The sequence below is a fragment of the Colias eurytheme genome, chromosome 9, assembly GCF_061535395.1.
Source record: "Colias eurytheme isolate Ceu_HAF_F1 chromosome 9, ilColEury1 Martin Lab GWU primary, whole genome shotgun sequence".
Taxonomy (NCBI): domain Eukaryota; kingdom Metazoa; phylum Arthropoda; class Insecta; order Lepidoptera; family Pieridae; genus Colias; species Colias eurytheme.
The window spans coordinates 4,222,795-4,238,754 of NC_142988.1; the positions used below are offsets into that span (position 1 = coordinate 4,222,795).

At 35.5% G+C, this 15,960-nt stretch overlaps 1 protein-coding gene across 1 annotated transcript; it reads right to left on the bottom strand.

The window, feature by feature from the left end:
- Positions 1-1,031: 1,031 nt before the first annotated feature.
- arm (armadillo) lies at positions 1,032-14,595 on the bottom strand. The gene is made up of 14 exons (XM_090105028.1): positions 14,532-14,595; positions 13,232-13,356; positions 11,806-11,911; positions 11,348-11,558; positions 10,484-11,066; positions 10,057-10,203; positions 9,754-9,876; positions 8,959-9,129; positions 8,455-8,625; positions 7,410-7,607; positions 6,970-7,084; positions 6,183-6,337; positions 5,529-5,595; positions 1,032-4,137 (listed from the first exon to the last, which is right to left on the bottom strand). Exons 1-14 carry the CDS (start codon positions 14,566-14,568, stop codon positions 3,968-3,970), a joined length of 2,379 nt encoding a protein of 792 aa, XP_089961154.1. The 5' UTR covers positions 14,569-14,595; the 3' UTR covers positions 1,032-3,967.
- Positions 14,596-15,960: the final 1,365 nt, after the last annotated feature.

A 15,960-nucleotide genomic window follows, 5' to 3' on the forward strand; every position in this document is an offset into this window, starting at 1 on the left:
TCGCTGCGGTCTGCGGTCGTACCTGGCTTTGCGAACAATTTGCGGCCCAGTCGAGTTATGTCGTCGACTTGTATTAGTTATTTTGGATCGGTGGAATACATATTTTATGAGGCGATATTTTGAGTATCCATTTTAATAAATGCCTGTCTGTATTATGTCTGTTCGGATTCACTCTTAAGCTTTACCACCGATTTGGATGCAACTTAGGATGAAAGTAGCTGAACTCGGAAGACGTCAGAAAGTAGAAGTTTCCCATATGATAGAACAATGATCCTAATGTTTGGTCACTGGGTCAAAAAAAGCTTCTTTATTTTCAAAAATCCTACTCTTGTTGAAACAAAGAATGAATTAATTTGCTTGTACTTATTGCAAGCCCCGACTAGGATTATATTTTTCATAATAAAATTCATAGTAATGTGAAGAACTCAGGTGTAATTTTTAAGGCATGATAATATGCATTTGCATGAGCTCAAATTGCATTGCAACTTTTTCTACATTCAATGATATCACATGAGATCCAGCATTTTTACTACTAGCTTTCCGCCCGCGGCTTCGCGTTTTCAAAGAAAAACCCGTTCCCGTAGGATTTCCGGGATAAAACCTATCCTATGTCCTTTCTCGGGTATCAAAATATCTCTATACCAAATTTCATGCAAATTAGTTCAGTAGTTAAGGCGTGATTGAGTAACAGACAGACAGACAGAGTTACTTTCGCATTTATAATATTAGTATGGATGTTATTATTTATTAATTGTAATTTTACACTGTTACGATATTTTCGTTTCATATTACAACTTCCATAAACTGAACAGCAGAATTGAACTGCTCGTGTTTTTATTTTTAACTAATACCTAAACTATAATATAGTTTCTGAAATAATATGCAAAAAATCGTTCTTTTGAACGTTTTAGGCACACACCAAAATTTCCTTATTTTTAATATAACGAGTAATTACATGATGTCAGCAGGCACTATTAAATTATGTAGGTAAAGGACATTGAAAGGAAACAATTCAAATAAAACACCACAAATTTTTCCATATTTAATTTATTATCCATACATAAATGGACACAAAATCTCATACTTCAGCAATGTCTTCATAATATCGAACAAGTATAAAAACATTGGTAAAGGCTTACAATATCGAATAGAAAAATTATATACGAAGATCCTAGAGGAATTACGTAATTACTACTAAACCTTAATTTAGGCGATTACATTAGTCTAATACCTACATTGTGCACTTGTTTATAGTTAGTGCATTTCCTAAATTGAATATATTCAATGTATTAATGTATTTTTGTACGTGTAAATAATAATCTATAGAAAATAGCAATTAAATGAAAGGAAGACGAAACAATGCGGTGCAATACTGTATTTTTGATCATGAAAATATAAATTATTATTCACACGCACATCTATTCCTATCATTACTAAAACCATAAGACAATATACGGCAGTTACTAATTAACGGTATAACTGAGTCGAAACACATTTTTCATTCTTGATACATCTCATATTACCATTACATTATTGTTGATTTTTGCTTGACAAAATTGTTATCTGTATAATTATCTCATTTGGAATAAAATAACCGACACATCATTACTCAAAGTACTGGGGTTTAAATTCCATTTACAAATAAACGAAATTGCATAGATCATTTCAAAAAATCATAATAAAAAGAATGAAAATTGTGTCGCGAAATGGTGGTATTTCTAGTACATTCCTAACTCATTAATTGTAACGATTTTAGCAACGACGCAGTATTATTTTATCGTTTGTCTATTTACTGTTAACATATTACGTTACGGTTCATCTAAGTCTGGCTAATATTCATCTACATAAGCACACTCCAAAATATATTCTAATTACTAGAACATTCCTAGAGTCACGGGTCTAACACTGATCGTGCAAAAAAATATCTCAAAGCGATTTAAAACAGGTTTTATTCTGTATTTGGCATTTTAAAATCAATCTATTTTTGATTTTATATTTCACGATCGGTGTTAGACCGTAGTATTAGCGCAATGATATTATGCTATTAAGCATACGATTAAAAAATATTCAAAAACATCCGTATCGGTCTCGGCACATCATCCTATATTCAACGCGAAGTATTCATCCTATTAATAAAATAATAATGGCAGTCAAACATTAAATACTCCTTACACAATCAAACAGTCTTATGCGTTATTTAAATAAAAAAAAAGTCATTCAGCCGATGGATATAACAAAAATCACACTACAGACGTAAATGCACGTAAAATAATTAATCGAATCATCGCCGCGCCCAGTGTCAGTTTCATACATAGTTTAGTATTCATATATTTTTAGAGGGAATACGGCGCGGCAGCTAAAATTATAAAATATATTAAAGCCTAGAAAAATCTTAGTACTAATTACCCTATTCTCCGATTACACGCATTTCATACGTCGATGTACAAAACCGATATAATCAACGCAGGGTCGAGCGAGCGCTAAAAAGACATGCCTATACGAAAATTACATTATATAATTTCGATTCATAATTGAAATAATTTTCACACATAATAAACACATCTTCCGATGCATTGAATAATGAAATTTGAAACATAGCACCAAATGAATTTTAAGAAAATTATATAAAATTGTGATTTTGTCAGTTAATTCAAGCTGCCTTTGTAAATATATCACAGGTATATCGCTTGGATGTTGTACTATTTATTGTAATTGCATAATATATGACACTGATTAAAATAATAATTAATACAATATTATAATGTCAACGATATAAAAGGGTATTAAAGGAAAACAATATTAAAAAATAGGCGTAAACTTAAAACATAATTAAATTTAAGTAATTGTTGACCCACACAAATACATTTATAAATCTGCGATGTCTTCAAAGAATGAGGAAGATAAAGTTCTAAGCAATAAAATAATTGCAAATAGCAAGTTGAATTGTGGCGAAAAAATGCTACCAATCTCCAGGATTACATTGTTTTTACTGCGCTCTACTTATAAAACATCTCATAGTAAATGTTATAGGTTTACTTGACAATATGAGTGTGGGTCTTTACTTTGGTGCGACTGGCTATAAAATGAAATTTTGAAACTAGATTGTAAGGCTTCTTTACCATAGTAGGGAAAGGAAAGTCATCTTATTAATATCATTTCGATTTAGGACACATAGTATAATATCTATGTTATATCCTCACAATCAAGTTTCAAAAGCTCACCTTATATACTGGTTAATACGCTGTAGTTACAGGTTATAATGGCAAGTGTATTCATTGTATTCATTACCAGCCAGTGTATTCGAAGTCAATGCACTCGCTAGCTAGTGCACTTGCTAGCCAATGCATCCACTGGCCAGTACACTTACTTGCCACTATCCTACAATAGTGTACTCACTAGTACAAGCCCCAAAGTGTAACGAACAATCGAAGTGTACCGCGTGTACACAATACATGTTAGTGTACATACTACGAGTCAGTGTGCACACTACAAGTCATCGCAAAACTCAAGTCAATGTACACATTACAAGTCTGCGCGCACACTACTTGTCAGTGTACATATACAAGTATATATTCACACTACAAGTCAACGAACAGTACAACTGACTTGTTCAATGGTTCTAACTGGTCAGTATGCACACTACCCCATAACCACAGAGCACACTACCAGTCAGTATGCGAACTAACTCGTACTCATAGCGCACAGTACATGTCAGTATGCACACTACAAGGCAGTGTGCACACTACCCCTTACCCACACCACACTAACCAGTCAGTGTGCACTCAACCCCATACCTACAGCACACTAACCAGTCAGTATGCACACAATCCCGTAACCGACAGCTCGCACTAACCAGTCAGTGTGCACTCTACCCCATACCTACAGCGCACTTAACTCAGTGTGCACACTACCCCATACCTACAGCACACTAACCAGCCAGTATGCACACTCCCTACTACACGTCGCCCTACAAATCGGTATCATACCACGCAGCCACATTATTATTATCATGCGGCGGCTCCGGGAACGCCAACTCAGCAGCAGCGGCCCCTTCACCGTCCCCGATGTCCATGTCCATGCCGAACCCGCTGCCGATCTCCAGCCCCTGCATCGAGTCTATCGGTATTTGGTCGTAGCCTGCAAGTTTGTACACATTATTTGAGTATTGTATTGTTAATTTGTGAACATAAGTGCCATATAATGTATACACATTATATGAGTATTGTATTATAATGCAAGACACACCTTTAACTTAGTAAAGTATCGATACGACCCATTATACGAGCAATCACTAAGACGAACTGTCATAGGGATCAAGGATCGCCGTGCCGAGTATAGTTAATGGGTATCAAGTGTCATATGAACATAAAAACTGTAAGAAACTGTTATACTATTTTACTCCGTTTATTTCATACATCTGTTTGAAATAACTGGCAGAAAAAGCAAAAAGAACATATCTAGAAGAAGTGATACCAGCCATAATTTTCTTGATTGCAAAACGAAGTTTGTGTTTAAATAATTCGCTATAAAAAAGAAACGACACGAAAAATCATTAAAAACAATGGAGAAAACCGTGATACAATAAAGAATAGTATATCTTAAACTTCAGAAATAAGCAAATAATACATGATAGGGTGTATAATATTAGAAGGCTATGTTAATAAGAAATACCAATTACATCAAATCTCAATTATGCATCATTTTTTACTCATACATATATTTAGAGAAAACATACTTAATTTGGAGATTTTAATTATTTATTTTTTGGGAGTTTTTTTTTTTTTATTTTTAAAGCGGTATGTATTGTCACAAACCAATGACTTTACAATATCAATAATCATGAACACACTGAATATTGTAGTCTTGAATTTGATATTTTGTGTTTTATGGCTTACAAATGCCTTTAAAAATTTATGTAGTTTTGCTATAGTTAAATTTAAATAATCAATTTACAAATTTGTTATTCCTCTAAATATATCTACCAGTATTTTAGTAAACAAAACACAAAATCAAAACCAAATCACACAACGGGTTAAAAATTCTACACTAAAGCAAAAACACACAAAATATAAAATTAGTAATTATTTTGTTCAGAAATCACTTAAAAAGTAACAATGTTCCCATCACCTGAGTTTAGTGATAAATAGGTCCCGGATTAGGCTGCGTGTAAAGAAGAGACACATATTTATAAAGATATACACATTCTCATAACTCTATAATAAGAGCACAATATACAATACAATGAACAATATTCCATACATGTTACAATTGTGTTAGGAGATTAACAAATATGAGAAATACTTGAGTTTAAATACATAAAAATTATACTTCATATAATATTAAAAAAAGTAAACATAATTGTTTCTTCTCTATGAATACACTAAATGAAATGATTCCTGTAAAACTACTTTAAACTATATTTTATTCCTGAACAATATTATGCATAAAATATTGTTTCTAATATATGTTAATCTACTCACTATATCTACAAGTTAGTATCTATGCATGTAAAGATGGTAGAATCTTACCTTGTTGATGGAATGATGGCCTCGTACCATACAATCCTTCATAGCCTTGCTCAGGCCCGAGCATGTCCTGGAAATTCAAGCCTCCAATTAATTTTGGACATATAGGAAATATGGGATACTAGCGGTCCGCCCCGGCTTCGCCCGTGGTACATAATTACGTTTTCTCTACATAAGAACCCTCCTCGTACTTCAAGGAATATAATAAAAAAAGAATTATCGAAATCGGTTCAGCCGTTCTCGAGTTATGCGCTTACCAACACATTTTGCGATTCATTTTTATATATAAAGATAATTATTATAATATACCGATTTAAATAAATGAAGTACAAATTAAAGTTTCTAAATAACTTATTTCATCAAAAAAAGATCAACATAATATACAAGTGGAATAGAATTACGTTAGTCATTTCATAACATGACTCATAATTATGGGCAGCATGTGTTACACATTTTTTGTCAAACCATTAGGAATTAGACTATCAAATAAACCTAACTTACTATGTTAATTTTCAAATCTATCATCCAATTAGAAGTCTATTACTTATAATTCATTTACAAATTCATGTCAAGTTTAATCATTTTTGTCGCTGTTCTCTACGCTGCTGCGGCTGTGATAAAAAGAAATGGGGATACATAAGAGACAATGATAATGACCTGCAAATCGGGCTGCATGGCGAGATCGTTGGGCCACATCTGGTGGTCGTCGCGGAACAGCGAGTTGGTGAGCTCCATGGAGAGCCGCTTCTTGTAGTCGTGCGGCTTGTCCTCCGACATGCGGAACAGCACCGCCGCCGCGTACGTCGCTACGCCTGCGTAGTCAGTATCAGTGTGTATTTGTGAGTTTAATATTAACTTTTATAGTCAAATGCTTGATGAGAAATTTTAAAAGAATTAAAAAAAAAAGTGTGGCACTCGGGGACTGCCGCGGTTAAGCTATTGCATGCTATGCCTTCAAGCCACACCTCCGCGCCCGTCGGAGTGGGGAGCGTGAGGTTTTTCGTTACTAAATTTCTGGATTCGGTCCCCGCGCTCAAGGCCCGCGATAGAAGCTATGCAATAGCTTAAAATATCACAAGGCAGTATGACGGGATGGAAACCCAGGTCTTTTGCCATACCGAGGCAACGTCTAGCCTCTCGGCTACCCGTGCGTATAATATAACTGGGACTGCGATAAGTAACAGTATGATTTGTTACTTTGTATTTGTAAGTAGTGATCCTGGAAGTTATTGTCCGATTTGTTTAGTGCAAGCTTATTGCAAGTGGGCAAATCTTGTAGATAATCTTTCATGACATAATTTTACTAACATCAATGCAAATGTCAAAAAGATAATGAGTTACAAAGAAAATACAATTTATTATAATCATAATTTTCTACCTACTTTACTCATAGTTACAATTATTTAGTCAGAATAACAAAAAGTTCTTGGGATATAGTGCATACCTTCATTTCGAGAATGCAACAGTTCTGTGAGCGGAGCAGTGGCACCTTCAGCTTCTATCATCTCAGCACCTTCCTTATCTGCAGCCAGCTCGCAAAGCACTCCTGCCGCCACACGCTGTAATAATAAAAACATATTTTATTATTATTTTGTCACTAAGGGATGATATAATAGGCAAATTACACTATAAGTTCACATATAACATAAAACATATAACTTAGTCACAATTGAATCATAAGGTAAAAAAAAAACATTTTTTCTAAATTTTTAAAACATATTGGTCAAAATTGCTTTATAACGATAAAGTCAACATTTAGCACGACAAAACAGTATTGCGTTGCAAGTTCTATTTCTTCAATCAAAGCCTTATTCACTTTTATTCCCATTACACTACCTCTTCCATCACACGTACATTTCAGATCTATACCATAATTTAAATCACCTGTATATTCTCAATCTCGTTGAACAGCAGCTGCACGAATATCGGTATAACGTTCTGCTGACGAATCAGCGCACGGTTGAGGCTCTCACGGGCCAGTATATGCAGAGCTCCCACAGCCCCCTCCACTATCTCCTCCATACGCACGCCGTCTGCGTACGCGCCGCCTGTACCCCCACCGCCCGATACTGATGAGCGTTGCTGTAAATTGATGATTTTTGGATTTTATTTTTATTTTATTAGTATAACGGTATAGTTAATAGGATAACAATTGCTATTTGAAAATTTCAACAGCTGATTGAAGTTAAAATTCGGTAGATATACAATAAGAAATTGTTATGTTTCTTCTTTTATTTTCTAGAATTGGTTGCGTATTAGACAGAAACGATTGGTGTAATAAAATACCGTTGATCCTTAGTCAACAATTTTTTTTCTTCACAAATCTCATGATGCTTTTGAATTTTGATGATTAATATTATCATCAATCATCATACATCAATATTGACCTGATCACTTCATTAAGCTAATTTTGATATTCCTAATAGTTTCGCATTTCGCCTACCGTGTCCAGTAGAGCTTTTTTCGATTTTGACACTTTCGAATTTCACCCACCACGCCCAGTTGAATCATTCACCCTGTAAACACGTGCTCGCGCAGCGGCGCGTGGTTGGCCGGGCACATATACACACATATACACACGTACCCGCTGCGTGTCGTTGAAGGCGCGCAGCAGCAGGCGCACGAGGTGGTGCACGGCGCCGTGCTCGCGCAGCGGCGCGTGGTTGGCCGGGCACATATACACACATATACACACGTACCCGCTGCGTGTCGTTGAAGGCGCGCAGCAGCAGGCGCACGAGGTGGTGCACGGCGCCGTGCTCGCGCAGCGGCGCGTGGTTGGCCGGGCACATATACACACATATACACACGTACCCGCTGCGTGTCGTTGAAGGCGCGCAGCAGCAGGCGCACGAGGTGGTGCACGGCGCCGTGCTCGCGCAGCGGCGCGTGGTTGGCCGGGCACATATACACACATATACACACGTACCCGCTGCGTGTCGTTGAAGGCGCGCAGCAGCAGGCGCACGAGGTGGTGCACGGCGCCGTGCTCGCGCAGCGGCGCGTGGTTGGCCGGGCACAGCGCCAGATTGCGCACCAACCCCACCACCGCCTTCACCAGCGGCCAGCGCGACGGCGGCTGCAGCAGCTTCACTATCACCTGCACAACAACAAAACATTCATTTTGAGTTACGCAAAACAAAAAGTTTAATCTTTCTATGTAACAGCCAGTTTCACAACTTCATGATAATAGTAAAAGTATGCAAAATAAAAAGTTAAATATTGAATAATACATTGCCCAGATAATTAATACATAATTATTTAACCTGCATTTTTTAACTAAAATATGGTACATATTTATATTTCATAGTATTATTATATTCCTACTAGTAATCGATAAGCGTTTATCGATGTGACGCAACGCACGCGGCCATCCCTAGTGTATGGAAAATGTATGACGTCACCGCCAAATTTGACATTAACTGTCACTCACCGGCAGCCCGTAGTGCAGGCGCACCGCGTTCTGCGCCATCTCGCTCTCCACGTGGCGCGAGGTGAGGTGCCGCAGCGCGCACACCGCCGGCTCAGTGATCTCCTCGCGGTCGCCGGCAGATACCACGGTACGCACTAGAGCGTCCACGCCGCCTGCTTGGCATACTGTCACCTGGAATTGACAATAGTTTATGTAATTATGAGTTCACATTAAAAAAAAAATTGGTTGTCTGTTAAGACGGTTTACTGACGATAGTTGAACGTGACAATGTCCGATTGTGCTTCTTTCTCGCTCGTTCCGCACTCTTGCTCGCACTTCAAGCCTTACATGGAATGCCTCAGATGAGTCAGAGCGAGGTAACGCCGCATGAGTCATGTTTTTTCGTGCGTGCAGCCGGCTTTATCGAATTATAAGACGTTGTCACGTCAATAAAACATCATTTGGAGAATGTAAAAAATGTTTATAAGTTTATTTACATTCATTACAATAATTGTGGAACTACAACCAATCAGTTGAGATAGTAAATGATATGACTGCAATAATGAGTGAAATTCTATCAGTACCTTTCATATGCAAATACCAAATGCAACATTTCGTTTTGAAATTACGAAAAATCAATGAACATTAGAATAAAATATTCTATAACATAATGTTATGCATAATTTTAAAGGTTTTAAAAATTAAATACATATTTATATTTAACACTTCCATTAACAAAAGCGAAGCCTGCAAGTCATACAATTAAACAATTGCATTTGCATAGATAAAAAAATACAAATAAAAAAAACAGCATACCTTATTACGTTGGTTGTTGCAAGTCAAGTTAGAAAGTATGCCAGCAGCACAAGTAACAATGTTAACATCAGTTGAAGCCAACACTTGCACAAGGCTTTGGAGCAGATTTTCAAGACCATCCACCTGCAACATTTTTAATTTTTTTGTCAGTTTATTTGTTTCAACATTGGAAAATGCGAAATCTAATATGATCCAAAATCTATAAATTTTATAAAGAACACAGATATACCAACTTATTTCTTATCTGTAATTTAAAAATAGTTATAATACACATGATTCATAATAAAAACTATTAATATTTACCTTGGTAGCAGCATCAGAGAGATTCCTCAGAGTCCAGAGGCAGTTCTGAACGAGACGGCCACTTGGGTTACCAAGATGCATAGCAAGAGCCTGCATACCGCCGGCTTCCACAATAGCTGGCTTGTTGCTTGAGCACACTGACAACACCTATAAATAATTGATATAGTTTAAAAAAAATGGTGAAATTATTGTATTCCCACTGATCCATGATAAGTATACAAAGTTTGAAAGGCTTTTCGTTTAAAGTGGGTCAAAATTGAATCTAGACATGTTGTTTACATACAAATATACAGGTGAAGCATACAAAAGCGCGTTAAAAGATTTTTAAATAACCAATAATGCTCTGTTTATTTAGTAAGTAATTTTTTTTTATTAGATATAGTCAATCATGTGAGGCATTCATAATATTTAATATGAACAATATTACCTTAAGTACACGAGATGTAGTCCACAACAACTTTTCGTAATCATACGAGCGCATGATTCGCACCAATTCGATCGGACCTTGAGACGCGAGGATGATCAGTTTCGACTCTTGATTTCCATACGCGAGGATCTGAAGACAATCAGTGACAATTGCGAGGAACTTCACATTGTTTCTCTGCAATAGTGCGACCATTTTCTGTAGGCCTCCAGCTAGACGAACGGCCATTTTCGATCCGTCTTGATGCAGCAATAAATTATGGAGAGTTGTGATCGCATAGAAAAGCACAGACTCAACAGGAGAGCTCAGTAGTTTCACCAGAGCGGGAATGCCTCCACTCTTGAAAATAGCGAGTAAACCTTGTCTGTGGTGAGACAAGTTATGCAAAGTTCCCACAGCTCCTTTAGTGGTTTCGAGATCATTGCTATTAGAGATCGCTCTCACTAAAGCGGCAACCATTTGTGGCGAATTCATGATCGCATGACGGGAAGCTTCCTTCTTGGACAGCTGATGCACCATCATAGCTGCTTGAGAGACTACTACTTGGTCTTCATCGTTCAAGAGCTTGATCAACTCAGGAATAGCCCTAAAGACAAGAAAATCAACTTTTATAATTATACAGTTTTTACAAGATTATAAATTGAAAACTGTACATATTCAGCCATTATTCAGGTCATCTTTATTTTTTAAGTTTTCCTCCACTTTTAATAGTGATTGTACTGAGTGAATATAATATGCATTATATGGATATTTTAATATAAGAAGTGAGTAAATAATAAATTAAAATATAAAACCTATCAAATTACGAACAACATAATTAAACAGCACTTCATATTAATTTATAACGAAGATTTATCATCAACTTACCTGGTAGCAAGATCAGCATCGTCTTGATAATTAATCAAGTTCACAACAGCATGTTTGAGCATCTGCGAGGGCTCAGCCAAGCGCTGCACAGCGGTGGGTTGAGCCGGGTCCAGCTGTGTGGAGGGGATCTCGATGCCCTCCTCCAGTGTCTCGGGGAACATCGCCGCGCGCACACGCTGCGAGCGCGTTTGCGAGAGCTGCTGGTTCATGTCTATAGAAATAAAGTTATTTATTGACTGCTATAATATAAGGCTTGAAAAAAGTATTAGGAACTCAATATCAAGAAGACAACATTGGAGTTGAATTATTTTCAGAAATTGACTATTTATAAAGGAGAACATTAAGAACTATCATAAAATAGATAAATAATGGAAAAATTTATCAAAAAACAACTTTGAAATTTTATACAAGTAGCTAACAATTGCACATTATGTACTTCAAATGAAGTTAATACCCACCATCAACTTGTTCCTGGGTAAAACCTTGGGCAAAGCCCTGGTCAAGATCAAACATGAGTTGATCGCCTTCCATCTCGTCATCTTCCTTGCCAGTAAGAGATGGCACCTGAACAATAAAACATTTTTAGTATATGTATAGACAAATATTACAAAACTATAAAATCCTTATAAATATTTTACAAGACAAAACAAGTTGCAAGTAGCACAATAGGCACAAATGACACATGTCGAACATGTGATGCATATTGCACAGGACTGAGTGGTCTTGTGTTACGTTTAACCATTTACTCCATCAAAATACATATTTGACCAACAACAACTCATACTCCTTATGCCGGCTGTACACACTCGCCGAGACACACCGAGACAGGCCGAGAACGAGTATGTACATGGTGCATTCGTCTTGTCTCGCACTCTCGTGTCTCGCCTCGGCTGTCTCGGTCGCTGGTCGGTTTTTTGCGCCCGAGTCAAAGGGTCTCGTTGAGTCTCGCGAGGAAAACGAGAGCGAGCATGTACACACTCGTTCAGTTAGTTGCTCGCTGACGTTATTTATGAACGCACATGTTTCACTATGTGGTCTAATGAACGAGAATTACAGTTTTTGGAGTGCTATCAAACAGAACCTTTTTTATGGAACTTATTTTTTATGGATTTATTTTAAACTAGCTTTCCGCCCGCGGCTTCGCCCGCGTTTTCAAAGAAAAACCCGTTCCCGTAGGTTTCCGGGATAAAACTATCCTATGTCCTTTCTCGGGTATCAAAATATCTCTATACCAAATTTCATGCAAATTGGTTCAGTAGTTAAGGCGTGATCGAGTAACAGACAGACAGACAGAGTTACTTTCGCATTTATAATATTAGTATGGATTGGCCAGAAGGTTCTGCCACCAACTCAGCCAATTGATTTTCCATTTTACTTCTGAAACAAAGAAGTGTTTCTATTGATTCCTTAAAAATACAATAAAATACATTAACTATTCAGGAAGTTTTTATATTTATTTCCCTGTTTCTACTGCGGTGCATAGTAATCATCCACCATCTTCTTTTTCTCCATGGTTTGAGATTTTTTTTTATAGTAAATGTTTAAAAAATTATAATAGCTCACGGCACAAAGACAAATAGCAGCAGCTATTTCTACGTCCATTCTCGTGTAAGTCTTCAGTTCAAATGTTAGAACGAGTGTGTACAGGCATGCTCTCGACAAAAGTCTTTTCGGCCGAGGCTCTCCACGAGAGGCTCTCGACGAGTGTGTACAGCCGCGGTTAAAAGGACATTGGAATTCACACTTAGCATTTAATTTAACTTCTAGTATTGTTATTTAACTATTTACTTAAACTTTCAATGTATGTAAAAGCCTTATTGTGTTATCCTTTTTAGACATAGAAAGATAAACATAATACAAAAAGCTTAAAAATTTTATAACAACCTGAGTGGCAGCACCAGAGTTGATGCCAGAATCCACCAAGTAGGAGTTCTGCTGCCACATGAGGGTCTGCTGCTCCTTGCTGGGAGCCATTGGCACATCAGATCCACCATAGTTGCTATGCGACACTGGAATATCATTGTGATAACATTAGAAACAAAAATTTAAGTACTGAATCATATAGGCAGGAGTGAAACACAGTCATAGATTTCAAATAATTTGGAAAATCCAAAAGTGCACGCCTCATAATTTTTTTTTAATAAATTTATTAATTATTATTTTTGTTTATTTAATAACAATTAAACCACATCGAATCAGACCCTGAAAAATGAAAGGGTTCTATTCCTGAGCATACTCAAGCGTAAGAGAAAAAAAAAGACTCGATTAGTAAAGTATTTCGGTCGCTATCGTGTAAACAAGAAAAAAGATCCGCACATACAGACACACGGACGTCCAAGACAGAACTTTTTTAAACTGTTTTTTAACTAGTTTAAATAACAATAATGACATCAAAAATATCATGAACGTTAAAAATAGTGTTTTTTCTTAATATGTGTGTGTATGTCTTATCTTACAAGTGCAATGTATGATACATAAAGACATTTTAAGTTTGAAAAATCAGATGTTTTGCGCGAAGTGACAGTAGTACCCACCTCAACGCTTCGCTTATGAGGCGTGCAATAAACAAACAAGTTCTATTTTAAAGTAGTAACTTGTACCCTTTTTTAATTTGATCATTCTCTTTGTAGAAAATCTGTTATATGTTACATATTTTTAGAAGGCTTCAAGTAAACAATACAATACAAAAACTTATTTATAGTTTTTAAAATAGTATTGAAGTTGTTGTTGTTGATATCACTATGCACTTGAACCAGATAATGAATTAAATATTACAAAATATACTTTCTTCTTGGTTAATTTATGAAATTAATAAATTAAAAATATTTTTTACTTTGAGAACAATACTGTATGTTATTGAATATACACATATTTATTATAACTTAACAGCTTTATTTTTTTATTATCATGACACAACAAATATAGAAGTCCAGATTCCTGAGACTTAAACAAAAAAAATAAATGTATAAATGTACTTACATAAATTTAGATTTTATACTATATATTTTTATTTTTTTGAATGTATAGATAGGATTGCTGAAAAGTCATTTCAATGTTGATTTGTATTGGCCTTATTGTTGGTGTTAATAAATCAGGGCAATAGCTAACATATGAGTCATAGTAAATGATATACACATAGCTCAATATCTAAACTATATAATTGAAATTTAAAACGATCACTTACTTGTGCGGCTCTGTGATGATGGTATCTGATAGCTCATGTTTCAACGGATGCAGCGTTGCACCCTGCGCCTATAAAAAGTAAACGATGAAAGAGCTTCACTACGCAGCCATAACTATTGATTTATAGATACGATTTTCAATATCAATTTAAAATTAACATTAACACGAGCAGGTGCAACATGTTATGAATAATAACATAAACAACGTGTAATTAAAACAAAATAAACAAGGTATGTACCAATTCTGTACTAACTAAATACCACACCCGAAGTAATTATCAAATTTTAATGAATGAAATCTATGTAGTTTAACCACAATGTAATCACTGCAATTTATAAATCGATAAGTACCTTAGTATTAAAGACACAGGAGTTTAATTAACACTATCTTCCTTGTTTTAACAATACAATCAAGAAACTGCATTCACTTTTCACCACATTCAATAACCTGACATGACAATATGGCGACGTTGTTTCGGTACTTTCGGAATCTGTCGTCTATTTTCGACTCGTTTATAAAGCTATATACCTATCTCGCTCTTTCTTACGCCAATTCATAATCTTGTCCTTTTCTTACATAGTCAATTTCCCAAGTATTGAAACATCAACGTTTCTTTCAACGCATTTATCTTGAATGAAATCTTGTGAATTATTTACGAAAAAAATAAAATCTTTTGAATTTTTATGAATAATAATAAACGAAATAACTAAAAATTTCTAATCATATTTCTTAATTATTTTTTAATAAATAAATTGTTAGCATTTAATTTTTTCTTTTAGAATAATTATTAGAAAATATAATTATGGCTACTTCCATTTTTATTTGCATATTTTGTGCATAGGTATTTTATAGTATTTTATGCTTATTTTAATGACTTCTGATTTTGTATGTAGTTTTATAATTTCTTGTAACCAGGCCACTAAATCTTCAAAAAAAAATTATACTTAATTTAAAAAAAAATGTTGTGTGGTTTTATGAAACCACGGTAAAAGTGAAACTTACCTAAAACCTTAGCTAAAACCAAGCTAAAACCTAAACCTACTCGGCAGCCAACCGTCACGCACATGCGCTACACAGACCAAAAAGTTTGAGACCACTTTGAGACGATGCAGATGTAAGTAATAAAAGTTTCACTTTAAAAACTGAAAAACGAATTCATTTTAAGCGCGTGCAAGTGCTCATAGTGAAATACCTGAAATACGAAACAAGTGAGTAGGTAAATAATAATTATTGTATCATAAATTACGTACCTACCTAATTAGTGTCGAATAACAAAGTTGCAAAGTTTGAAATTCTTACATTTAAATATTAATCTATGTTTAAACAAATTAACTAACTCAAACATAGATATAATATACTGTAGGTATACACTAAACATAATACTGGTAAGTGGGTTCAAACATTTTGATTATCAGGTGAATAGAATTTAT

Coding starts and splice junctions, on each gene's coding strand:
- arm (XM_090105028.1), bottom strand. CDS start 14,568: ATGAGCTATCAGATACCATCATCACAGAGCCGCACAA. Junction 9,877..10,056: donor TCTCTGATGCTGCTACCAAG/GTAAATATTAAT, acceptor AAAATGTTGCAG/GTGGATGGTCTTGAAAATCT. Junction 7,608..8,454: donor CCTTCAACGACACGCAGCGG/GTACGTGTGTAT, acceptor ATCAATTTACAG/CAACGCTCATCAGTATCGGG.